Source organism: Branchiostoma floridae, chromosome 11 (assembly GCF_000003815.2).
Source record: "Branchiostoma floridae strain S238N-H82 chromosome 11, Bfl_VNyyK, whole genome shotgun sequence".
Taxonomy (NCBI): domain Eukaryota; kingdom Metazoa; phylum Chordata; class Leptocardii; order Amphioxiformes; family Branchiostomatidae; genus Branchiostoma; species Branchiostoma floridae.
The window spans coordinates 6,628,691-6,653,417 of record NC_049989.1 but is presented as its reverse complement, the minus strand read 5'-3'; the positions used below and the strand labels follow the sequence as shown (position 1 = coordinate 6,653,417).

At 39.9% G+C, this 24,727-nt stretch overlaps 2 protein-coding genes across 12 annotated transcripts in view; both read right to left on the bottom strand.

Annotated features, from left to right (window-relative positions):
* Positions 1 to 1,129: 1,129 nt before the first annotated feature.
* On the bottom strand, positions 1,130 to 15,757 carry LOC118425959 (apoptosis-inducing factor 3-like). 10 transcript variants are annotated; one of them, XM_035835130.1, is made up of 22 exons: positions 15,592 to 15,757; positions 15,189 to 15,270; positions 13,393 to 13,485; positions 11,922 to 11,960; positions 11,467 to 11,508; positions 10,583 to 10,703; positions 10,219 to 10,328; positions 9,649 to 9,758; positions 9,198 to 9,242; positions 8,244 to 8,325; positions 7,492 to 7,604; positions 7,285 to 7,371; positions 6,857 to 6,948; positions 6,366 to 6,496; positions 5,986 to 6,101; positions 5,733 to 5,804; positions 5,399 to 5,536; positions 4,771 to 4,888; positions 4,328 to 4,426; positions 2,707 to 2,782; positions 2,308 to 2,412; positions 1,130 to 2,065 (listed from the first exon to the last, which is right to left on the bottom strand). In XM_035835130.1, the coding sequence occupies exons 3-22, from the start codon at positions 13,424 to 13,426 to the stop codon at positions 2,032 to 2,034; spliced, it is 1,764 nt and encodes a 587-aa protein (XP_035691023.1). In that variant the 5' UTR covers positions 13,427 to 13,485; positions 15,189 to 15,270; positions 15,592 to 15,757; the 3' UTR covers positions 1,130 to 2,031. The 10 variants fall into 10 exon arrangements, with proteins under 10 accessions (XP_035691023.1, XP_035691024.1, XP_035691029.1 ...); XM_035835131.1 differs by having other exon boundaries at positions 15,208 to 15,270; XM_035835136.1 differs by lacking the exon at positions 11,467 to 11,508.
* A 783-nt stretch (positions 15,758 to 16,540) lies between these two features.
* LOC118426430 (2-oxoglutarate-Fe(II) type oxidoreductase ppzD-like) overlaps positions 16,541 to 24,727 on the bottom strand; it is a 10,041-nt gene continuing 1,854 nt past the window's right edge. Inside the window, exons 2-9 of one of the 2 annotated variants that reach the window (XM_035835806.1) lie at positions 20,716 to 20,879; positions 20,170 to 20,294; positions 19,791 to 19,869; positions 19,154 to 19,267; positions 18,442 to 18,621; positions 17,592 to 17,702; positions 17,286 to 17,485; positions 16,541 to 17,250 (exon numbers count right to left, since the gene is read on the bottom strand). In XM_035835806.1, coding sequence (XP_035691699.1) covers positions 17,300 to 17,485; positions 17,592 to 17,702; positions 18,442 to 18,621; positions 19,154 to 19,267; positions 19,791 to 19,869; positions 20,170 to 20,294; positions 20,716 to 20,874 — 954 coding nt within the window. In that variant the 5' untranslated portion in view covers positions 20,875 to 20,879 and the 3' untranslated portion in view covers positions 16,541 to 17,250; positions 17,286 to 17,299. Of the gene's footprint in view, positions 17,486 to 17,591; positions 17,703 to 18,441; positions 18,622 to 19,153; positions 19,268 to 19,790; positions 19,870 to 20,169; positions 20,295 to 20,715; positions 20,880 to 24,727 lie in introns of both variants that reach the window. The other variant, XM_035835805.1, reaches the window with a different exon arrangement.

The window sequence follows — 24,727 nt, the reverse complement described above, 5'->3', positions numbered from 1 at the left end:
ACGGAAAAGGGCTTTGGGGCCCCCTTATAGTTCCCTCGTTTCGTCTTTCTTAGCGGATCTCCCCTCACCGATAAACGTTCTGGTTGATAGTTCACTCACGGTGAGTTTCAGTACAGGAAAAGCCACCCACACTGTGACTAGAAATAGATGTTGTAATCAGCCCGATACGTTGAAAGACCGCTCATCCCCTCTACACGCAAGCTGAACGTGACAAGTCCGATCATTTCAAGGCTATCAACTGGGAAACAGGTTTGCGTCACGGTACAGAACTGTACCTTAAGGTGGGCCGCTTTAAAACAATGTCCTGTGTTGCATCACGAGTTCATGACGATGGCACCTGGAAAGGTTCTAACAATATTAACGTTAGTTGTATTTATAGATTATTAATTTGCAAGCAAGCAAGCAAGCAGTTAAGAATCCAAGATAGCTCTTGCGAACTAGCCAGAGGAAGTGATACGACGTATGAAAAAAATGGATACGAAAAGTGGAAATAGAAATGCATACTGTTTACAGGAAGTTTATAGATAATGTATTCATCAACTTAAGCAAACATCTTACAAATCCTCCAGTGTTTTAGAAGCACACTAGTTCAGCTTTTGTTTGTGCACAAGGTACCGTAACGAAATGATGACTTATTAAGACTGACAATTGTAATTTGCAACAATCCCCAATTCTGAGGCGGCGACGGCGCTGGTTGGTCCTTCCGGGGAGCCCCCACCGGGTCAAACCATTTCGCGCCAAAAGCGGGGGGCTCGGGTAGCATTGAGGTGAACACAATGCGATGACGCAAACGTTATTCGGGTGTTATTACACCTTGTTTATCACCCGTCGCCTGGCAACGGGTAAATAGAAAGTGAAATTGTAGAAGGAAAAGCGCAATTGATCTCGAATAACGGTGAAACTACTCTCGGTTGTGTTAAGACAAGAATTCTGTTCAGGCTATGGTCTTGACAATAGCCTTGCAAGAAGGAAAAAAAATGTACTTGCTCTTTTGTAGTGGTATTTTCCAGACAAAGAAAGATTGAAAGGGCATCTGCTTTATGGTAAAAAAAAACATATTGCAACAGAGACTTAGTGATGCTTGATTATTTATTCTCCCAATTTCTAGGTAGCCTACATCTTTTTTTTAAATTTTTACAGACTCAGTAATACAGATGTGTATTGCTGCCATGGAACAATAGCTCTTTTTCTTTGTATTGTAATTGTAAGGTAGATATTGGACAATACATTGAATAGCATTCAGTGTAAGTGTAGCTAGTGAAAAATATCTTCCGTCGTGATTAATAAAATGATAACTGCAAACAACTTGGGGAAAATGTCACTTAAAATCAATATTTCATAAAATACACACATTGATACACCATAATTAAAACTTTTATTTGCAAAAAATATTCATCCATAGATTAGTGCAATGAAGCTGAATCGAGAAATTGAATTGTAGAAAATAGATGGTAGTGAAGTTTAAGTGAACTAAGTTTCAATAAACATTGTGATTCAAGAAGTGTTGTGAGTAGTGACATCTTCCAAAAGATAGATACATCTACAAGAGTCATGCATTCTCTCATCAATATTTTACAATTGTTACGTTCATAAATGTACAAAGTATCGTCAATATTGAATCTAAATCAGACTATTTTATCAAAAATATTTTCTGACCTTGACCAGTAGTAGTGCTATCAAATTATTTACATAATCTGTTATCAATTTATCAATGATTACACTTCCAAAAAGGTGAAATAGTAGCTGTGGGCCATGCTGCTTTGCTGAGGAGCATGCAAGGACCCAGCACTACTCTCCAAGCAGGACCAGCTACGGTTGCTTTATTTTTTACGTGTTTTAGGCATTTTTTATCAGGCTTTCTATGTTGTACCGTTTTATTCATGTACAGCAAAATAGAAAACCCAAATAAAAACGCCTAAAACATGTCAAAAAAGAACCATTGCCGAACCCCTGCTTGGAGAGTAGGCCAGCACCTGGTCTGCACTAAAGCACTAAGGCACAATTGTCAATACAATCATCCTTGTCTTCTCTTCACAGCTGAGACTTCCATGAGTCTGATCCAGCCCTGTAAGATAGAGAGAGGCCGTAAAAAACAGGTCCGAGAAATGGACATTACAAATTCTTGCGCAACAACAACAACAAAAAAACATTGAAAGATTTCCTGATCACATCATCACAGTGTACCTGTAATTTGTTGGTTGGTTGGTTGGTTTCTTGCAGTCATGGCTGTTTTACAATCAATGCAATCTTGACATCTATATGACATTTTAGATTACATGATGGCATGAATTTAACATGTTGACTTACTCTGCATCTGCCCTGGAGAGAGTCCTCCCAGAGTGCATAATCTCTGCAGCCTGAGCCACCACAGGGTCCCTGTTCATACTGGCTACAGCTAACACGTCATCTCCCCTGCAATAGCACAGTATCTCAAATTCAGGCCGGTACACCGCAAGTAATTCTTTACATATATCATTGACATAAAGGCACTGAGAAAATGAAGGGACAAAAGCTATCACAATAAAAAAAGAGCATGTACCATTCTTATCCACACCTTGATGTGTTTCTTATAATCCACAGTACATTTCATTTCCAATGCCAATACTCAAAATAGCAGTTACTCAAGCTCAAATCATATCCAGGTGCTTGAATGATTACTATTTGGCATACGTGATGTATTGTATTACTAGTATATTGAGAACTTACTTCACATAGTAGGCCACAAACTGCATGTCATCCAGGCTGCCTTCTATCACAACATCCTCAAATCCAGCACCATAGCCTGCACCAGGAACAACACAGTGCATATATTTTATTGTGTCGATAAAGATAGCCTGACTAAATTGCGCTCGTCGTGGGCAGTCATAAACCCAAGCCAGTCATAGATTGTGTAAACACGGGCTATCAATAAAGATTGCTTTTTTTTTTTTATTTACTTAATCACCGCAAAACAAGGCTGTTTGGAGTTAACCCTTGACTTAAACAGTTGTAGATTGTATCCCATGGGAAAGCAGGTCCGTGGAAGCTCATTCCATAGCGAAGTTGTTCTTGGAAAAAAGCTCTGAGCGTGGAACTTCCTCCTAGAAGGAGGATTGTGGAGGAAAAAAGGATGATTTGCTTCCGTGGAAGTGGCTAAACGGGTTCTTGCAGTGAAGGTTCGTATTGGAGGCACAGATGAATGAAGTTCTGCCGAGCATTTACCATGGAAGTAGCGATAGAATAGTGCTAGGCTAGCTACATCACGCCTTTGAGACAATGGTTGTAGAGTGGCGAACAAGTCGCTGCCAACAATGTTCTTTAACCGTTTTTGTACCCTGTTGAGGCAGGTCAGGGAGCTCTGGGAAGCTCCAGCCCAAATGTGACAGCAGTATTCCATTTTGGGCCTTATCTGACTCTTGTAAAGATAAAGAATGGCGGAGGGGGTCAGATATTTCCTGGAACGGTACAAGGAGCCCACCATTTTCCCAGCTTCCTTGGCAACGGATTGAATGTAACAATTCCACTTAAGATCAGGTGTAAATTTTAGGCCCAAGAGTCGCTCAAAGCAAGGGGCTTCTTTAAGTAAAGTCCCACTCATTTGGACCGGTGGAAGGTTTGGGTTAGATCTCTTATGATGAAACGAAAGAAGGTTTGTTTTTGAAGGGTTGAAGGTCACGAGCCACTTTTTACCCCATAGAACCGTATGATCAAGGTCAGCAGAGAGATTAGCTGCAAGGGAGTGGTCATTACATCTCCTGGATGTGTGGCCATATACTGAGGTGTCATCAGCATAAATGCCGACAAATGATCTGAGTATATGATCAGGCAGATCGTTTATGTAGATTAAAAATAGTGTTGGACCGAGGATTGATCCTTGCGGTACTCCAGCATTGATGCTATGACATTCTGACGCTTGGCCATTTATAACGACCTTCAGAGATATGCAGGACAAGAAAGATTTTATTGTTGCTAGAACCTTGCCGCAGATACCATAGCTGGCAAGTTTATGCAGCAAACCTCTATGCCATACCTTGTCAAAGGCTTTTGATATATCTAAAGCAAGATTTTCTGTATATGGAAAATCTACATGTATGCATTTAGTAGCATTAATAGCATGCCCAATACAAACTATCAGTAGGCTAATGGCTGAAGTTCTTGATCATTTGAGAAAAGGCATAAAAACAACTTTAGGCAACCCAAGGAGCGGGTAAAAATCCCATTTCTTTGATGGTTTGTCACCAAAATGTTGAGTTATATGTAGTTTCATTTCAAAAGACACACATCATCATCATCAGTCACTCAGGAGGAAAGAAAACATGATGGGGAGGATCAGTATAACTATAAGTACCTGCATATCTGAGGCTCTTGCCATACTGCATGGTCCAGAAGAAGGGAACACTGTTGAACTCCACACCCTGGCCCAGCATGTTCAGAGCTGCACACCGACCTGAGGATAAAGGGACAAAAATATGTCATGATAGAACACTAGCTCAGGAGGATGGTGTGGGGAGGGGTAAAAATCTGCACCGAGCTAAAGCCTTAGTATTAAAAGACTCTGTTGCATGAAGATATGGACCCCCTCCCAATGCACACATACAAAATGCTTTCTAATGCTTTCTAATTCTAATGGTCACAAGGTGTTGATCCACTAATTGTAACACAATCAGAAAGTAAAAGTAAAGTATTCAAACCACAGTGACCAAGCTTTTGCAATAATTACAAAATTTGTCAGCATTTTACTTAAAACGCATTTGTCACAAAATCATGACACCAAAAATCTGTAGCCCTCACCATGTGCCTTAGCCAGCTGCCAGTGTCCAATGGAAACCTTCTCCCCATCCGCCATGGGTAGTGGGAAGTGTGCGATGTCACCAGCAGCAAATACATGGTCCTGACTGGTCTGCATCGTCTAAGCAACAGATGGATACAGAAAGGTATCTACATTCAATAAATCAATCGGTAATAAACTACAAATTAAAATAAAATTCCAATGGGTCATAAGACAAGAAAGACAGACACTGAAACTTTGTGTCATACATACAAATTGGATGCGCAGAAAATTAAGCTTTTGTTATCTTTAACAAGGGAAATGAGCAGTTCAGTGAGATATGTAGGACTACTACCCTTTCTAAGAGCTTGCAAGTCAAGTAAGGGACAACAGCCAGGTTTGAGATCTATAGCTGCTAGTCCAAATGTAGGGATACTGACCTATGGATCATGTTATAAGAAGGTAGCCTGGTATCCAGCCGTATTACAAGTATTTGCGAAGAGGACAGAAGAGACTCAGGAGCTATAATACGGCTGGATACCAGGCAAATAAGAAGGAGGTTATAACTTTCTTGGTCATAATAAATGTCATCCTTTGAAAGTATTCGTATGTATACTGGGAATGAGAGTTTTATATTTCATAAGTGAGTACCTTGTCGACATCCAAGGCACCTCTGGTCATCTCAATGCCACTGTCACTAAGGAACTCAGTGTTGGGTGTGACCCCGATACCAACAATGCACAAGTCTGCTGGCAGGGTCTCTCCTGACTGCAGTACCACTTCTTTCAGCTAGGAGAAACAAATGACAAAATGTACATGTCTTTTTTTTAATACTTCTCAGACAATATCTATAGGGTCTATACTACAGATAACTTTGATCATACTTAATTAATACTATCTTGGTCATACTTTACTAATACTATCGAATGCCTGCAAAAAAACTAGAAATGTACCGTCTGTTTCAGAAGTGTGATTCTTTACTTACTTTTCCATTTTCCCCTTTGAATTCCACCACCCCATTGTTCATGTAGAACTTCACTCCCTTCTCTTCATGCATCTGCAAAACAGCACAACAAGAAAATGATGTTAGATTGTCAAATGGTGGCACAGATTTTAAAGTAGTGCAAAATGATGGAAAAAAAAATCTCTGCTAAAGTTATGGCCCAAAATTTTCATTGGTTATAGGAGGTTAAACAGTAGGCCTCATGATCAGAAGTGTGGGTTATGTTAGGGTTTACCTTCCTGAGCATACTGCCCACTTGCTCCCCCAGGACCCTGCCAAATGGGGTACTGCTGACCCCCACAACAGACACAGAAGATGCCTTCCCTGCAAAGTAGGCTGCTACCTCCATACCTGATATGGACAGGGAGATACAAAATTGTAAACTTTTAAACTATATCGCTGTCTTACACATTATGTAAATTTCTAAACTACATCAATGTTTTGTACTGTTTACAACAATGTTAATCGCTGTTAATTTACCACATGCACCAGCTCCATGTACATCTACATATGTTTCTAACATGTACTTAGCCTTCAGACATGAACTTAAAAATAAAGTATAATTAATTTTGCAAGAATATATTTTCCTTATATATGCTGTAGAAAAGACTGTACCAATGAAGCTCGTTCCCACAATGACCACGTTCTTGCCCTTGCCCTGCTGTGCTATGTAGTTCCCATCTGCAGGGCTGCGGAGCAGGCAAACATTCTCTAGGTCACTGCCAGGGGAGGTGCAGGGCCGTGGTCTAGTGGAGAAGGGGGGAGGGGTTATTGTTGTTGGAAACTTATTGTGCTTCAAGTATGCAGATACATGCTATCCAGTTTAGAAAACATGCACATATTCATGACTTTCATATGATTTCCATAATGTTAAGGATAGCATTTTCCAGTAAGATATGATCATTAAATGCCACAATGTTAACATCACATTTTTCTATCATGTCTGTCCTTGCCTTACATGACGCATCACTACACTGACGATCAACATTCAGGTGTAGAAAATCTGAATAATGGTTTCTAAGTTTTGAGAATCATCAGACCGTGATCAAAGCAGGATTGGACACAAAATGAAGTTTTAGGAGTATGGAAAAGGACCAAGAACTCACTTGCCACCTGTTGCGATGAGGAGTTTGTCATAAGCTATAGTCTGTCCATCTGCAAATGTCACCACCTTAGAGGGGCAGTCGACAGAGGTGGCCTAGAACAGCGAAATACATTCCTTGTAACATACTGCTATGCTGTTGTCAGACGGATCAATTCTGACTGTTAAAGGTAAGATATACATTGTACGTAACCTAGTCAGATACAAGACCTTATGCCTTATTGATCAGTACCTGAGTTACTGGGTAGAATGCAATGCTGATTTTGTCTCCAGAGTAATGCTGTTCTAATGATCATCATTCATGAATATATGATTTATAATATCTGGTTATTAAACTAAATGAAATTAATGAATTACTGGTTATTAAAACTATGAAGGAAAAACAAACAGTTTAATGTGTACCAATACATTCAAGCACTTGTGTCAAGTTACCTCTTTCTCTGTAAGGACTTCAATATCATACACTGAGAAGAAGTTCTTGTCCCTGAGTGCCAGGGCCTCTCCTGTAGAATCTAGTGCCTGAAAGGGTAAGACAGATTACAGAAACTGTGAGACATGAAAGACAAACATACACAAATCCAAGATCAACAGTATAGAAATCACAATAAACAAACAATGTTCATAAAGTGCTACTTTTACCTTGCTCAGCTTGGGTCTGTCATAGGGTAGGTGTGGCTCCTTTGTTGCCATGACAACCTTCCCCTTGAAACCTTCTTGTCTGAGGGTTTCTGCACAGGTTATTGCAGCACCACCTAAATCAAAGGTGAGCATCAGATGATTGACTTACAGAATAAAGACTACATGTACAAGTGCTAAAGATTAGACCAATTAACACAAACATACATTCTCCTACGCAGAGGGACCACAGGCTAATGCCGTTGGGTACCGGGCGTTAGGAGGATGACAAACAAAATGAAGATTCATTTTGTAACAGCAAACGCCAGTACCATCTCAATTATGTGTTGTGAAAACATGATTGGAGTTGATAAGAATCAGATTCCAGAACAATATGCATGATATTTGATAAGGAACTCCTCCTACCTCAATATGCATGATATTTGATAAGGAACTCCTCCTACCTCCCCCTACAATGGTATTTGATAAGGAACTCCTCCTACCTCCCCCTACAATGGTATTTGATAAGGAACTCCTCCTACCTCCCCCTACAATGGTATTTGATAAGGAACTCCTCCTACCTCCCCCTACAATGGTATTTGATAAGGAACTCCTCCTACCTCCCCCTACAATGGTATTTGATAAGGAACTCCTCCTACCTCCCCCTACAATGGTATTTGATAAGGAACTCCTCCTACCTCCCCCTACAATGGTATTTGATAAGGAACTCCTCCTACCTCCCCCTACAATGGTATTTGATAAGGAACTCCACCTACCTCCCCCTACAATGAGATACACGGTGTCATTGTCTGGTGAATGACAGGACATCTCCTTCATCCTCTTGGGCTTCTCAAGAACCTAATGAAGGACAAAGTTGCCTTAACATGTAGCCAAAGTAAATGTAACGTTTAACACTAAGACTACTTACATGCATGAAATTGCATCAGTAAAGATACCTACTGGGATGAATTAAATGAGTAAATCAAAAGTCTTTATTTGTGACTGATCAAATCAACGTTCCAACATGCCTTCTTCTGGAGATGCAAAAAGTCATACATCAACTAGCCAGTAAATAGCATGAAATGGTCTTCTTATGTACATGTATTGAGTGCATTCACTTGTTTCTGCATCACAGCACAACACTGCCAATCCTTATCAACAAGTAACTGGATTATAAATTACATTGTAAACAATGAGGTTATAGAAAAATGAGAATGTCAGTGACAGTAAATATGACATTCACTGAGGAGTGTTACTTACATGTACAGTACATACTTACACATTTAACATACTTCAGAATGAATGGAGGGAGGGAAGCATGTGTGAAAGGACATAATGTTATAAAAATGGATGGTGAACTGGTTAAGATAAGAAAGAGCACAAACACACACACAGACTCTGACTACATGCACATGTACAAGTAGTTTAGACAGAAGATAAAGGCAACACTAAAGGTCTAAAGGATACAGTTATTCACATTACATTACACAGGCATTGCTAGTGGCTGATTTTTTTTCAATTCCGTTCACTACTTGACAGTTTATTTCAGTTTATTTAATTAACCAGGAAAGTACACATCGCCTACTGGCGTTTTTCAATGCCTCCTGGGGGGTCGGGGAGACAAATATTTCTCTACCATTATGAATCATCATCAACCAAAATAGTATACAAAGGTGTTCAAGATATATCTGTAACAATAGGGACAGATAAACTTCTGATGTGATTTTTACCTTTTTATTTGTCTTTACAACCACATTGTCATTTTCCACTGTGACCTGGGAAAAAATTATATAAGAAAATTATACATCAATAAAACAAAATTGGAAAATCTTGGATTTCAACACCTCATAACGAGATTGCCTCTAAACATATAAATATTTGTTTGGGGTGATAATGTGTCTATGGCCGCCGTTAATACTAAAAAAAGAGCGCTCAGCTATCTAAATCTGTGCAACAAAACTTTACATGTTGTATATTTATAATAAAATGCAGACTAAAGCTATATCTATGGAACATATCAACTTTGATAGTTTTTGTCAGAGAAATGTGGTTGACATGGCCTTGCTGTTTCTCCATTTTTTTACTGTTATGTATTCCAGTGCAATACTGTTCATAACAATGCAATACTGTCAGGTCAACCTGAAGTTGCAGTGCAAAGTAGAAAGCTATGCAGATGTCAACCTCAAACTTGGGTAGGCTGTCCAACCCAGGGAAGTCTTCAATATCTCCAGTCTTGGAATTAAAACATGCTCCATGCCATGGACACCTCACTCTGCCATTACACAGCACACCTATAGGCAGGGGGGAGACAATGTATTTCAATATGGCACAATGTACTGGAACAAAACTGGCTTTTTGTGTTGGATTGGTAAAAAAAATGGACCTGAAAAAAATCAGTGTACCAGATTTTGGACCAAGTAGAAAATGAACAGATTACATTGACACATTACACATTTTGGAGCTTAAAGGTTTATGAAAATAACAAGAGTGAAGAAGAGTAGAGTTTATAGTCACCAAGTTTCTACAGTCAAGCGTACAGTTTTACATGAAGACAGTATTTCAAGTCAGATACTCCGCCAGATAGATTCCTTGGTAAATTGGAACATTGTTTTGAGTATCACAAGCTTAAGTTTTGACAAACAATTAGGGTCAGGTTCAGGTCTGTACTGGCACCTGATCCTCTGGACCTGAACCATACACGTACAGCTGTACCTGAATTTTCTATACTGGTACCCACCCCTATTTACCTACCTTTGACTAAGGGTGCCCCATAGTGAGTACATTTGTGGCCAAGTGCACTGAATTCTCCATCCTCCTTGATGAGTAATGCTTTTCCTCCCCCAATATCGACCTCTCGCATCCTGGAAAACAGAGAAGCACTGAACCATTACCAGTACTGAAGAAATCCGTCAGAGGTGACAGTATCATTCTGTAAGTAGTATGTCAAGTTGTGAAATTGTGCTTGAATTTCTTGAATTTACATGAATGCAACTGACTTTAAACTCGAAAAATTTACTACATCAAGAAAGAAAGAAATCGAAAAATGAAGGAAGGATTTAAGACAGAAGGAATCAAACATGAGAACGGGCAGGTAGAATGACACATGATGACTTACTCTCCATCCTGCATGTCAGAAGCCTTGCACACCTTCACCTCAATGGGCTTGCCCACATCTGGGGGAGGGAGGGGCTTGGCTGCCCCTTCAGAGTTGGCACCTCCCTTACCTGAGATATCAGCTGAAATTTGAACAAGCGATAGCATATTAAAGATTTTTGTTGGTAGTCTTAAAAACTACTTGAATGTCCTACAGTGAGGAAATGTGACAGTTTTTAAATCAATCTTAATGACACTTTTTCCTGAATTTATTACTCAATAACATTGTGAGGACTATCGACAGTGGTTAGATGGACTTAACCAGCTTCACCCTGGCCACCCCTCCTACCTGACCAGTTTGGTATGTTCTTGTTCTAGCCATGATACAGTCAAACAGCTTTCTTGATAGAGTTAACCATATATATTCGGTACTACTACTAGAAGAGGTAGCCAGGGTTGAGGGTTAATTGTTAAGGCAATGTTTAGCAGTTTAGCAGTTAAGGTCTACGCTCAAATTAATTGACATGTTACAACAAGACGTGCTGATCAGCTGTTGGCACATGCATATCCTGTGAGTTGATTGTCATTGGATTAGTTTTTCTCACAATCATTGTTAGAATCAGACAGATTTCAGTTGGTGAGTCACTCCACAGACTTAAGGGATGGTCTCGAAACACAGCAAATTTCCTACATGCAAAACTTCTGTCTCAATAAATCAATGGACTGCAAGGCCGTTCCAGTTTACTCTACCAATCTTCTGATAATACATTGTTCAGTCCTTAGTGTTACAAAAGCCTACAATGGAACAGCCTTGACAATGTCCAAACACACAGAAACCTTGAACTGAAACATAAGTTTTGTCTGTAGGATATTTGCTGATTTTGAGGCCAGCCATTAAGAACATACAATTTCCTCCTTGATCATCCTGCGGCTTGCTGCTTGGAGAAGCTGAAAATGCGCAACATTTGCCAGCCTGATTAATTGAAGGTGACAAAATAAGCTTGACAATGACCTTGTAGAGACAATAAGTGGTTACTCTGAAAGACTTAAATTTTCAAATGATTTTGAGTCCTGATTAGTATACTTCATAAAAAAGGCAATGTCAAAAAGTGGAGCATTTGTGTTTTAGATATTAATGACTTTGTTGAAATAAATTTTTATATATTTTTCATTTCTTTATGATTTGTTTCTCTTCCTTTTTTTTTATTCTTCACAATTGGAAGTAGCAATTATTCTGATAGGGTTATCATTGATATTGCTGATTTCATGAAACAAAACAAAAAAGAAGTGCCAGTTCATTGTTGTTAACAGTGGCTGTGAAATTAATGGCGTGCAAAGTGACCATGCTGACTGTATCTCACCCTTTGAAGTTATATTGCTTTCCGGTACCGTGATGGTAGCTATGGAAACACAAATTGAATATGTTTTGGCAGTGCTCATGTGTGTGCGTGTCTGTGACTACAATAACTTGCCCTATATGTAAACATTATGGTGGATTTTCTTTTTGTAAGAAATCTAAAATAGTGGTACTGACACTATAGGGGATATGAACACCACAGGCATAGGGACACTACAGAAGGTACGGACAGTACAGAGCTTGGCACCCTACAAAGGGTACAGATACTTATCTATACTGAGGCAAAGAAATTACAGTGGTTATGGACACTACAGTGGGTACAGAGACTTTAGGGGTACAGACACTTTACTAGTAGAGGTATGGACACTACAGGTGTTGGGAAACTACAGGGGTACGGACACTATAGGGGTACAAATACATGTACACATATTTTTATATACATGTTGTCTTATCTTCTTTAACATTGTAAAGAGACAATGTTACTTGGGGTTGTTGAGCTCTATTTCTAACTGTCTTTTTCTTTATACCTACATGTACTTGCATACAATGCACAGGGCACAATCATCATATTAATAAACCATATTTCTTCTGCAAGGTATAGTACTTGTAGTAGTATTACATTCAGAAAAGAATGAGCTCCTTATTGGTAGTGAGCTATGTCAAAAAGGTTGTTGATCTGGTTGTCATTGGCAACAGTAATGCTGTCTGGTGACACGAGTGATATAATTATGGTTACATGCCTGACTGACATTGGTACTTTGAATGAATACCTGTGTAACTACAGATATTTTACAACAAAACTTCCTGTATTTCTTCACTAATTGGGCCAAATTTAATGCGTATAATGAATTTGTAAAGTTTGAAAAGCAACTGAGAAGTCTGCCATTGACAAGCGACACTGAAACTACAGACAGAGTCTACAAGTCACTATGCAAGCATCATTAGAATTCCAGTGTACACCAGATATACAGGTGGATGCTCAACTTAAGGAAACAAAAGATCATGTTACCCTCACTGTAAAACTTAGTCTCTTTGGAAAAAGACATACACAGCAACATAACTCAAACTCATTTTTACATTTTTCTGGGAAAGAATGGCAATTTATATGAGGAATTTTATAAGCTTTGCTAAACTCATAATGCTGAGAGTCTAACATTTTATGTTTATCCAAACTGTCATTATGACATTTATGAAAAAGACCTGGAGCATTTACAAAATTCATGGCTGAGGCAATTGAATCCTACTTTTCTAAAACAGATCTTGATATGAAAGTTCTCTTGGGCTTTGTCAGAATGGAGAATAAGACTGTCACTGTAACTAAAATGCTAATGTGTCATGTCCATTTCAAACCCCTGGAATAGCTGTATCTTGCTGTCAAGTAAACTGTATATTCTACAGCCAGTGCTCATGCAGCATCCCCTATATATTCTATAGTTAGGACCTTCTTATAACTTATGTGTCTAATGGTGGCTTACCAGATCCCTTCTTCCTAGACACCAAGGATCCCATCTTGCCTGCCTATCCTGCATGCACAACTTGAAAATGTGGGTCTGGCAGGAATACAGTTGCTGCAAAGAGAATGGTAATGTCAGCACAAATCAAACCACCTGTTCGACTGTGTCTGAAACAAAGCCCGACAATGTTGCTTGGATACATGTGGGGAATGTGATCTCTGCATGTGACTGCACAGGTACATGTAAAAACCATGGAGACAAAGGAATGCCTCTCACCTTCTGTCGTGATTTGAAAACCATTACAGTTGAAAATACAGTACATGTATTCTCATAACAAATCATAAATCCAGATCAGTGAGATTTACGTCAGAATATCTTTTTCATGACATATCTGTTAATTCTCATCTATCAAGGCATGAAATATCTTATGCTTCTTTGTGTGTAATATTCCACTGTATAATAAGGAAGTTCATTTACAATAATTAACTTAAAACCTTCACCTTCAGGAGGTTGGACTTTGCCATTGGCTAACTAATCTGACAAATCTGAACCTTTTTACGCACTGATGTTGCACAATACAATGTGTAAGTGGGTGTCAACATGGGACATATCTTGGTTACGGCATCTGAGAAATGTGACCTTTGACATTTCTTTCTCCTTCTTCTTACCGACTCTATTTAATTTTAAGGGTAGTGAAAGCTGCCTTCCATTCCAGCATTGTTTGGCATGGGGTAAAGAAAGGGATTCAATGGACATGTAACCTTGACAATTGGCACTTACATCTCATCAATCTGTAAGATGTAAGTGCTGTATTTCAGCTTCAAGCTTTTAAACCTTAATAGCATTTTTAACAATGCTGACTTAGTATAATATTCTAAGCTACAGAGTACATCTGCCTTTTGTCAACAAATCTATGCAAATCTATAATGGTTCAGTCAAGTTGAATTTAGGACTTATTCTGCTAAATATTCAAACTCAAAGCTTGGTTCCTTAAAGCTGTTACAAAATTGCATTTTGTTAAGACTGCCCAAATACCCTTCACATAAAAGTCAACAAGATAAGAAAAGTGGTACCACCCTGTCTGTTGATTTAAGAGTGATTTACAACACCTGAACGACAGGGCAATCTACCATGCAATTAGTGCCATATAATGACATACACTACAGTATCCACAACAAACCAGTCAGCACCAAAAAATACCAGATAAGCTAAATAATCGATCATATTCATGTCATAAGATCTTAATTTTGCTGTTAATGGCCATGTAGCATTTTGTATACTTTGTTTACCTGATATTTTTTTTACCTCATATTGCCTTAACAGAAAATGCTGAATCATTGATGTGGCAAGGGCACAGCAACATTCTAGTAACCTGCTGACAAGTTGTGGTACACGTACAAGGATGTTAAACATAATGTTTGTACACAGGGTCATGGAAACATTACAAAGCATACCTGTGGCAATCACTGATCTATTGCTAGGTCACCATTATCCATTGGGTAACCTATATCCATTGCTTTTAAAACCAGTTTTTTTAGGGTATCACGTTGGCAGACGTTGGTTTCAAATTGCAATAGTTTCAGTACATTGCAGTTTTAAACTACCACCGGTTGGCTTCATGTGCCTAAATACCCTGTTTTGAAAAACAACGGATATAGGTTACCCAACAGATAAAGGTGAACTAGCGTTACAGCATTTTGTTCTGACCTACAACTGATTCAACATAATATCTGACTTGCATCATAACAATATAACATTAACATGATAACAAAAACAAGCAGGGACAATTCTTGAATAGCTGTAAGGCTTAACGTTACCTGTAAACTGTCGGGTTACCTCATAAATCATTGACGCAAATGAAATGCCATTCACTAGACTGCACTGACGACGGTCTTCACCCTTCAATTGAAATGACATATAAAGGTCACGGGTCATTGCACAACGTTAACATGGACACACACTGTGGACTGTTCCAATGACAAACCGAAGTAGGGAGAGGCAGAAACTATAATCTATATTAGACAATACAGCGTTAGCACGCACAACGTCTCAGTCCCTACTGGAGGGGAAAGGTCGTAACGTTACGGGTAAGGAGTGGGTGGATTCTGCCACTTCTAATTGTCATGTTTGATCATGGAGTTATGAACGCTCAGTGAAGACTGGCTTAACTGCTTTTATATTATGCAAATGTCAATATTGTATTACAAGAGCTCTACTGACCTTCTACATTCCTTGTGTTCTGTCGGGTCAGTCGTCCGAGTTTTGATGTGTTCAGAAATGTAGCATAAGGACGCAGGAATTCAGTTCTTCTTTTCCGTGCAAGCGCTTCCGGAAAATGTACTTTTTCTTTAGGTCAAAGGTCATAACTCGTTCTCAGGATAGATCAACAACTATTACAATAACTGTTACAATGACTAAACTGCAGGAATTATAATGGTTTTAGTAATTGCTCACGTTTAGTGAACGGTTACTTGTGAAAGTCTGGCGTTAGTGTGAGACAACTAATTTCGGATACTTCTGTGGTTACTAGAATTAAAACCTGAGAACGAGAGCAAAGTATCCCATTGGCGCTACATTTGAAGGAAATTCTCCAATTCCAAGCAGAGGTTACATTCGGAGGAAATAGCAGTGACCGGGAACGTTGCCGTTAGATAAAGAAATATTTGTGTTTTGTTTTCTTTTATATCGTACTTTGACATATTTCATCATAACATCAACTCCCATAATACCACAACAATATATAAGAAAAAATACATGAATGTAGATCTAAAGTGATTTAAATAAATGTAATAGTTAGTTAACGTTACCGAAAAAAAGAAGGCTTATATATATAAGTTATAGGTGGCTAGAATATGTCCTGAGAATGGGAGACTTCGGAACAGAACAGCGAGGAAGCTATCATAGAATGTAGACCTTAACGTGGTGGGAAAAGGAGCAGAGGAGGTCAAACATGGGAAAAGACCTAGAACACTCTGGAAGAGAACCGTACAGGGTGGTCTAGTAGGACCAGGTACTGGAGGATCTAACTTGCTGTAACTTTACTAGTACTACTGCTGCATACACCGTTTATAATCAAGGAGGTTAAATCATGTAAATGTAAATCCATTTCATTTGGCAGGAACTGACTTAGTCTAAGAGGTAAGAAAAAAATCAACAAACAAATACATTGTACATTGCCCACCTGGTTTAATAGTACCTAATGTTGACAATATCGTTTGCAGATACACAGTATTTCAGATAGAACAACAGATTTCTTAATCAAGGCACAAAGTGTCAAATTGGGATGCATGTTGTGCTTTTATATGATATACGATTTATACCACGATGCATACTTCCCAAAGTGGAATAAATAGAAAATTGCTATAATTATAATAGTCTGTAAAGTCATGAGCCTCGGTTGAAGCATTTAGATAGCTAAAGCCAAAAGCTTGAAAGCTAAAGCTAACGTCTAATTAATTAAAGCTTGAATAGAAATTGGCGTTATCATATCGTTATGTAACGCTTCTAGACATTTACTACTTTGTACCATTATACGACCATGATTGATTCTATTTCCTATGGAATTCGATTAATGCTCAGTTGACATCACCGTTTCCTGTCATATCAAAGAAAATATATCTGAGTCGACGGTAATACTAGTATTTTTCCATGCAGTGGTTATACGTAAAGCCTACGTCACATTTCTAAACCGGGGCCTAGCCGGGCAGCTTTCGGGAACGAAAAGTATGATATAAAATACACCAAACTACACAAGACGTTAGTAGAATAGTCGTGGGTATCATTTGTGTATATTGTTACGTACACATTTCTATTTTTCGTTTCTACAAACATCCCGGCCGGGCCTCGATTTGGAAATGTTACGTTAGCCTAAGCCGTTGCTGTGGTGACGTGTGCCGGGATGCAAATGGCAGCCGCTTGACGAGGTGAGCTACCCTGATAGGTAGGTGGCGTTGATTCTCTCATTGATGTACTCCCTCGCCAGGAGAGACTGGTACTTGTCGGACCCATCCAGACATCTCAGCTCCGCGTCACTGTCACAGTGGCAGAAGAAGGCCAGGGAGCGGCGCACACGCCTCCTCTCCTCCTCACTGTCCGGCATCACCACACGGTGCCGCTGGAGGGACAACACCAAACACAACACGAAGTATATCAAACTGTGTCTGTTCGCCCCATTTACTCATTTACAGGGATAACGAAAATAGAATGTGAACATTTCTTACAGTTGACTTGAGTTTGTCGGCTGACCATCTCTGCAAGGTGTCCGCAATGTTGACCAGGGTGGTGTCCGGTATCGGCCTGGCCGGAACATACTCTCCTTCAAGATTCACCACCTGGTACAACACCATGATTAACACCTTTGTTTCTGTATCGTTCCTTTTGCAATGAAAATATTACACCAAAGATACACCCCATAGCTGCCCTCAGAATATCGATCATTCTCTTGGTAATACCTGGGTCCCTTTCCACTAGACGGCGATCGCGCTGCGCTCTCCGACCTACATAGGATATGCGTAACCTTCGCTTTCACACTGGGTATATCATACAAAACGTAAAAGTGTGACTGAGAAGACAATAAGGGTCAATAAGCACACAACGTGTAAAGAGAATCGTTTCTTTTTTATGCAATTCGTTGAGTGATATGTCAAATTAGGTCGCAGAGAAAGCGCGGCGAGAGCTCCGTCCTAGTGTAAAGGGGGTATAAGTGGTTCTTTCGTTACCAGCGCGAACTGCCGATTATGCTGACCCGTGTAATGAGTTGTGTCATTGTAAATGAAGAAACTTCAGAAATTGTACATACATAATGCATTAGATGTTACCGTTGTAGAACAGTTAAGTTCAATACCACACAATACCAAGCAACTTGTTTACCCTTATTCTCAGGCTTTAAAAATTAAAGTGCAGGGTACACCGACCATAGATTATACTATGCATGCCAAACCTTGACCTTCTCCAAAGTAGAAGGAAAGAGAAAGGAATAATGGTAAAGTATTGAATGTTAATAGGATTGAGAAATTCTATAAGCTGTGCAATAAGATTTGACAAGTCAATTGTCGCTTCTGCATGCCTTACCTCCAGTCCGGGGTTGTCCTGAAACAGCAGAGAAAGACAACCGAAGTCAGTATGTTCTCCACACCGGACCTGGTTCTCTTTCACGACTTCAGGAACGGGAGGGTAGCGGAGTGATCGGAGGTTGGTGCCGTTGCCACCCTTTCCGACGTTCTTAAACTTGCCCAAGAAACTGTCGACATCCTGCAGGATGAAGATATACATGTAACATTCCCTATTCTACATCCATTATATACCATATGTCACACAGGTACATCATCTTCATCAACACATTGTTGATGATGATGATGAACCTGTGTGTCACAGGTTAGGTATGCTGTATTACGACCAGTTTGGTCTACGTGTTACAGTAACAGTGGGGTTCAAACTGACATTGGCAGACGGGACTGTCCCTTTTGGCGTAACGGTTTAGCGGTTGAGTCGGTGCGATCTAGCGTCCCGGGTTCGGCGCAGGTTCGAATCCCAGCAGCCAGGAGACTGCTTCTTCTTCTTTCGTACACACGCATGACTGTAATGAGCTGTGGTCAGATGCATTGTTAGCTTTCTGTGTAAACATGCATACATGTGCGAGTAGAATAGTATTTCTAACGCACCATTTAGAATAACAAAAAAATACGTCATCGGGAACATTTATTTTTAAAAAAATTACGTATGTCCAAAGAAATAAACCGGAGCCATACATGTACATCTGCTTGTGGGGAAACGAGGCACGTACCTTTATGGCCAGACCGCGGCCTATAATCTCCAACAGGCGCATGGCGAGCTCATGACATGAGTTGAAGAAGTCCATCATGACTGGTTCAAACTCTGGGACCTCTGCCGGCCACGTCTGTGTGAGAGGGAAACCGATTCGTTAAATTTCATGAAACCTGTCAGCTATGATATTGTGCGAGTTTTAAAAGTTTACAATACACAGCCATCCAAATCGCAGTAGCCTCCATAGCAGGCTCTCTGGGGTTTTTTTTGCTCATAATACACTTTTGCTGGCCATTTCTATTTTCTGACTGCCAACCCCCAAGTGGGTTGGCAGTCAGAAAAAGGCCAGCAATCAGCGACCAGTACAAATAGAAATGGCCAGCAAAAGTGTATCATGAGCAAAAAAAACCCCAGAGAGCCTGCTATGGAGGCTAATCGCAGAACAAGCAGAACAAACCTATAAAGGATCGCTGTGTACATGTCTTTCTTTTTTTCGTTGTCAAGTTTCTCGTGACATCAGTTCTTTGTGGATTTTCTTCTCAAGATAAAAGAAGAGTAAAACGAAACGAACTAAGCCGTCCTCGTCCACAGCTATGATCAGACTACCCGTATAGGTTGACAACGCCTCTAGCGGTGAATGAGAAAATTGCACGCACCTGTCCCTCGGAAAGTGGAGGCATGACATTGAAGCATTCTTTTAGATCATTAGGGCGACTCTGTCCGATCAGAGACAAACTGTAGAAACGAAAAAAAAGGAACGGAAACCTGTTAAGTTTGAACATTTCTGTCCGGTTCCCACTGTTCTAAGTAAGAAATGTTTCGCCCTGAAACAGGCCACTTTCTTACAGCTTTTATGACCAAAAGTACATATTGAAGATAGTTTTGACTCGGTTGCAAAACTACATGTCATGTGTCTATGACTTAGACAGACTTACACAAACACCCGTATTTCAACCACCAGATCGTCATGCATGCTAGCCCAGCATACTCTTTGTGCAAGCAAACTCTTCCACCTCTTAAACCAGAGTGAATTACTTTTCTCTCTCCAGGGCCATCCACCCGTGACGCTCAGCCGTCTTGTCCAATGGGCGCGAATATTTCTCCTTCACTGTTTCCGGTTGCAGATAGAATTTATCGGCGACATCAAAGGTATCATACACCTGGGAGGCAAGGTAGCCAGGTTATTCTCTTAATCAATGATTTGCAAAAAAAGTTTGCTTTCATTCACCCCTAAAATTTTTACATGGAACATTCCTAAAGAATTTTTTGCGCTCACGTGACTAAAGTACTTATTGCAATTGTCCGCCATGTTGGATTCTTAAACCTGTGAGTCAATGATGTGAATAATTGCGCATTGTACATATGTAAATTTCATATAGGTTTGGCCTCTCCCACTTCCAACCTACATGAAGATTTTGACGCCATGTGCAAAAAAAAATTGTCATAGACCGATCCTGGCCATTCATGACAGGTAGCAGTTCAGCTGATGAGAGAATGGCAGTTGACTGAATGTCCGTCAAATATTTGCATCTGTTCTATACGTTTTGAGGGGGTGGGTCTATTGTGAGGAGATGTGTTTACCTTGGAAGACGAGATTCCGGTGTTCTTCAAGTACACGAAGCCCACTGTGGTGAAGGCGTGCATGAGTTCGTCTGTCAGTGCTTGCAGTTCTACTTCGTTCACGTTCTTGTTATCCAGGCTGTAAGCAGAGAAATCCACCACCGGGATTTGGCCACTCATGTTTGCTGTAAATTGTAAAAATGTATAGACAAACGCTGTAAAATAGGGCTTTATCTCTTCATCATTCAAAGTGTCCAAAATAAGGAACAAATTCTTTACTTGAACATGAAACTATAGACGGCTTAGTACAATGCTAAACTTTCTTCCAACGCAAAGCTAAAGATATACAAGCTTAAGACTTACAAGGATCAAATTTTCCCAAAGCTAAAGATATACAAGCTTAAGACTTACAAGGATCAAATTTTCAACGACCAATGTCTCCTTCTATTGGACTGATCCTGAAGAAGGCGGTAGTGGTCGTTAAGATTTGATCCTTTGTGTTGGAAGAAAGTTAACATAAGCACTGTGCTATGATAACTACCAACACAGGTGAGCTCCCATAATAACTATAGACGCCTGTTGCGAATAAACCATGACAAAGGTTTGGACAGCAGTTAACCCTTATCCAGATATACACATAGCGTGACCGCTTAATTCCCTACCAGCTGACTGGATGCTTTAGCTGTTTCGCGTTTCACCTTCTTATTTTCACTGGCTTAGATGTTTTCATTCGGTAGGTGGGGAAGCTAATCAACGTCGCCATGTTTTTTGTACAGATTCACACGCTATACTCATTAGTTAAAATGGGATATACGCAATAGGTCAATGTCATATATAGTTGTAGACTAGACCAGAATACGTGGGCCTAGGAAAGTTGGACATTGACTCATTACGTATTATAATAATAATAATAATGAATGGTTTTTATTTCGCATCAAGCGACAAACAATAACATACAATGGCAGCCTTCATTTCTTCGGCTGAATTGCAGTATGCTTTACACATGTTACAATTAAAATGAGAAGCAATTCAACTTCTTCAAGTGTTGTTGACTTCACAGTCACTACAGGTGGGGGAGGAGGGTTTCGCATGAAGCATATGAGCAGTACTATGCACTTGGAGGGGTTCAGTTGCATGTAGTTGGCTTCTGTCCAATGAACGAGATTATCCACGTCAGTTTGCATTGTGGAGTCATGTGCAACGTGCCTTGCCTCCGACAAAGACATATCATCTATCATCTTGTATTCGTATATAACCACGGCCTACATTCCGGTCAACGCGGATTAAACTCTAGATTCAACCGTTTTGGTCTTTGTTCCAGAATTTTCAAGTCGTGCATATCAGAAAATATGCACCCAAGGGCGCACCCGGGGTAGTCACGACTTCAAATATCAACACATATTCGCACGCACCGACATCTGCAAACACTCTTTTTTCCCACGCACAATTCCCGAGTGGAATGCCCTGCCTGGCACGGTTGTAAGCGCTCCCAACGTTGAGCACTTCCGTGCCAGGCAGGCGGCCTGCCCGCCCCAACCCGGGAGCCTCAGCCCCCCCCCCCCCCTTACTTTTGCCCCTCGCGGGGTCATTTGGGGGTATATATGCAGATGCAGATGCAGATATGACTTCAGCAAAAAAATATCTGAAACGGATGATGTGACTGAATATTTTGCAAAATACAATGTACATTATTTCACACATCTCAGAAAACTGTCATGATTATATTTCAGCCATACATAGTATGGTGAAATATATTGTATTCGTAATGTTTCTTTCTTTCTCCTGTCAAATCTTCAAAGTGATTCATCTCCGCCATTCCTGGACTGAATGACCTAAAATTTGGCACAAGGGTAGAGTGGGCCAATACCTTGATGCTTTTTTTCTCATTTTTGCCATATCTGCCGTTTGAATGATTTTATTGAGGTTTAAAGCTCACGTTTTGACCAAAACGGTATATTTTGGCCCCCTGTACCCTGGTCTTACAATGGAATGGCCTGAAATTTGGTATAGGTAGGCATTAGATAGTTGGTTAACTGATCCATGTAAAATTTTTGTCCTAAACTGCTTTGAAATGCTTAATTTCAGCACTTTTTTTAGGTGAAATTGGTTTTCTTTCGGCCTCCTGCCTTGAACTCCAGTGACCCCACACACCTGCGACAGCCTGCGCTTTGGGGAGAGTTAATCGAATTTAAAGAGCCAGCCAATCAGCGCCGAGAAGGCGAATGCTAATTAATATTCATAAGCTGGCTTCCAATGCCGTATATACAGACAGAAACACATGCATATTACAGCATTACAGTGGCCATATGTCACCCTGTGCCCGGTTTAAAATTGTAGTTTGCAAGGATTTGGAGTTCAGACATTTTGAGTGGTAGCAGACGGTACGCGTGCATTGAACGTTAGAATACAAGTCTTTGTCGTTGAATTAACCAACATTTCGCATGGCAATATCAATCATTTTCGGCAGAGTTGAATTTGGTAGGGTTAGTTGAGACAATCGAGTAAATGTTACTTGGCGGAAAACGCGGGGAAATTGGCCAGTTTGCATTTAGTTTTTTTTCATATCTGCCTCCAAAATGATTGAATTGAGGTTTAAAGGTAATGTTTTGACCAAAACGGTATATTTTGGCCCACTGTACCTGGTATTACAATGGAATGACCTGAAATTTGGTGTAGATAGGCATTAGATAGTTGGTAAAATGATCCATGTAAAATTTTTGGCATAAACTACTTTAAAATGCTTAATTTCAGTACTTTTCTGAGGGGAAATTGGATTTCTTTTGGCCTCCTCTCGTACGTGAACTCCAATGACCCCACACACCTGCATCAGCCTGCGCTTTGGGGAGAGTTAATTGAATTTAAAGAGCCAGCCAATCAGCGCCGAGAAGGCGAATGCTAATTAATATTCAAAAGCTGGCTTCCAATGCCGTATATCATATACAGACAAAAACACATGCATATTACAGCATTACAGTGGCCATATGTCACCCTGTGCCCGGTTTAAAATTGTAGTTCGCGAGGATTTGGAGTTCAGACAGGGTCATTTGAGCGGTAGCAGAAGGTACGCATGCATTGAACGTTACAATACAAGTCTTTGACGTTGAATTAACCAACATTCCACATGGCGATATCCATCATTTTTGACAGAGTTGACTTTGGAAGGGGTTAGTCCTTGGGGTAGTTGAGACAATCGAGAAAATGTAAACGCGGGAAAATTGGCCAGTTTGCGTTTAGTTTTGATACGTAGGTTTGACAGTGGCGAAAATGATCATTTTCTCATCAATATTTCTCGTTATAATCATTTAAACTGTAAATCTAAACAATTGACTTACATGTGCAATTTTTAAATGAATAAAGATCAGTGGGTACTAAAATTATGTGTAACTTATTGCTCTTTGTCAATAGATCAGCATTTTTCTATAGTGGCCATATGTCTATAGTGGCAACATTTCTATCACTGTACTACTGGAAAGAAAAGTGATGTATTTTTTCCCGAGCAAATGTAGCCTACATTGTAGGTACTTCTAGTGTTGTTGTCGTTTTTATTACGTAAACTTTGTACATTCAAATTGTAAGTAACTTTAAACTGCCAGAGTTTTAGCCCAATAAAACACTCCCAGTACCAGGGTATCACCGCTGACCCCCGAAAAAAAAAAACCCTCGAACAAGGTAGCAACTCCTATTCTCCGGGTCTCGCACGCTACGAGCAGGAACTTATAACACTAACACAAGAAGATTACGCCCGATGGCTGTTGCATACAAAGTAAAACAATCTAATAGTGGTATGCAGGAGGATACACTTAACAAAGAAGGAAATGAAATATATAGATAAAGCCACATCAAGTTAAGTTGTTGGTCCTGGAATTTTTCAGAAAAGAAATGAAGCGAAAGACCGACAAATTCTTTAAAAATTCGAGACGTTTCCGTTTATGCAATGGCTCATACAAAACAAGAAGAAGATTTAAGTTTTCAGCTTGAAAAAAAAAACAACACTTCAACTACACAGTACCTACTCTCCAAGCAGAGGTTAGGT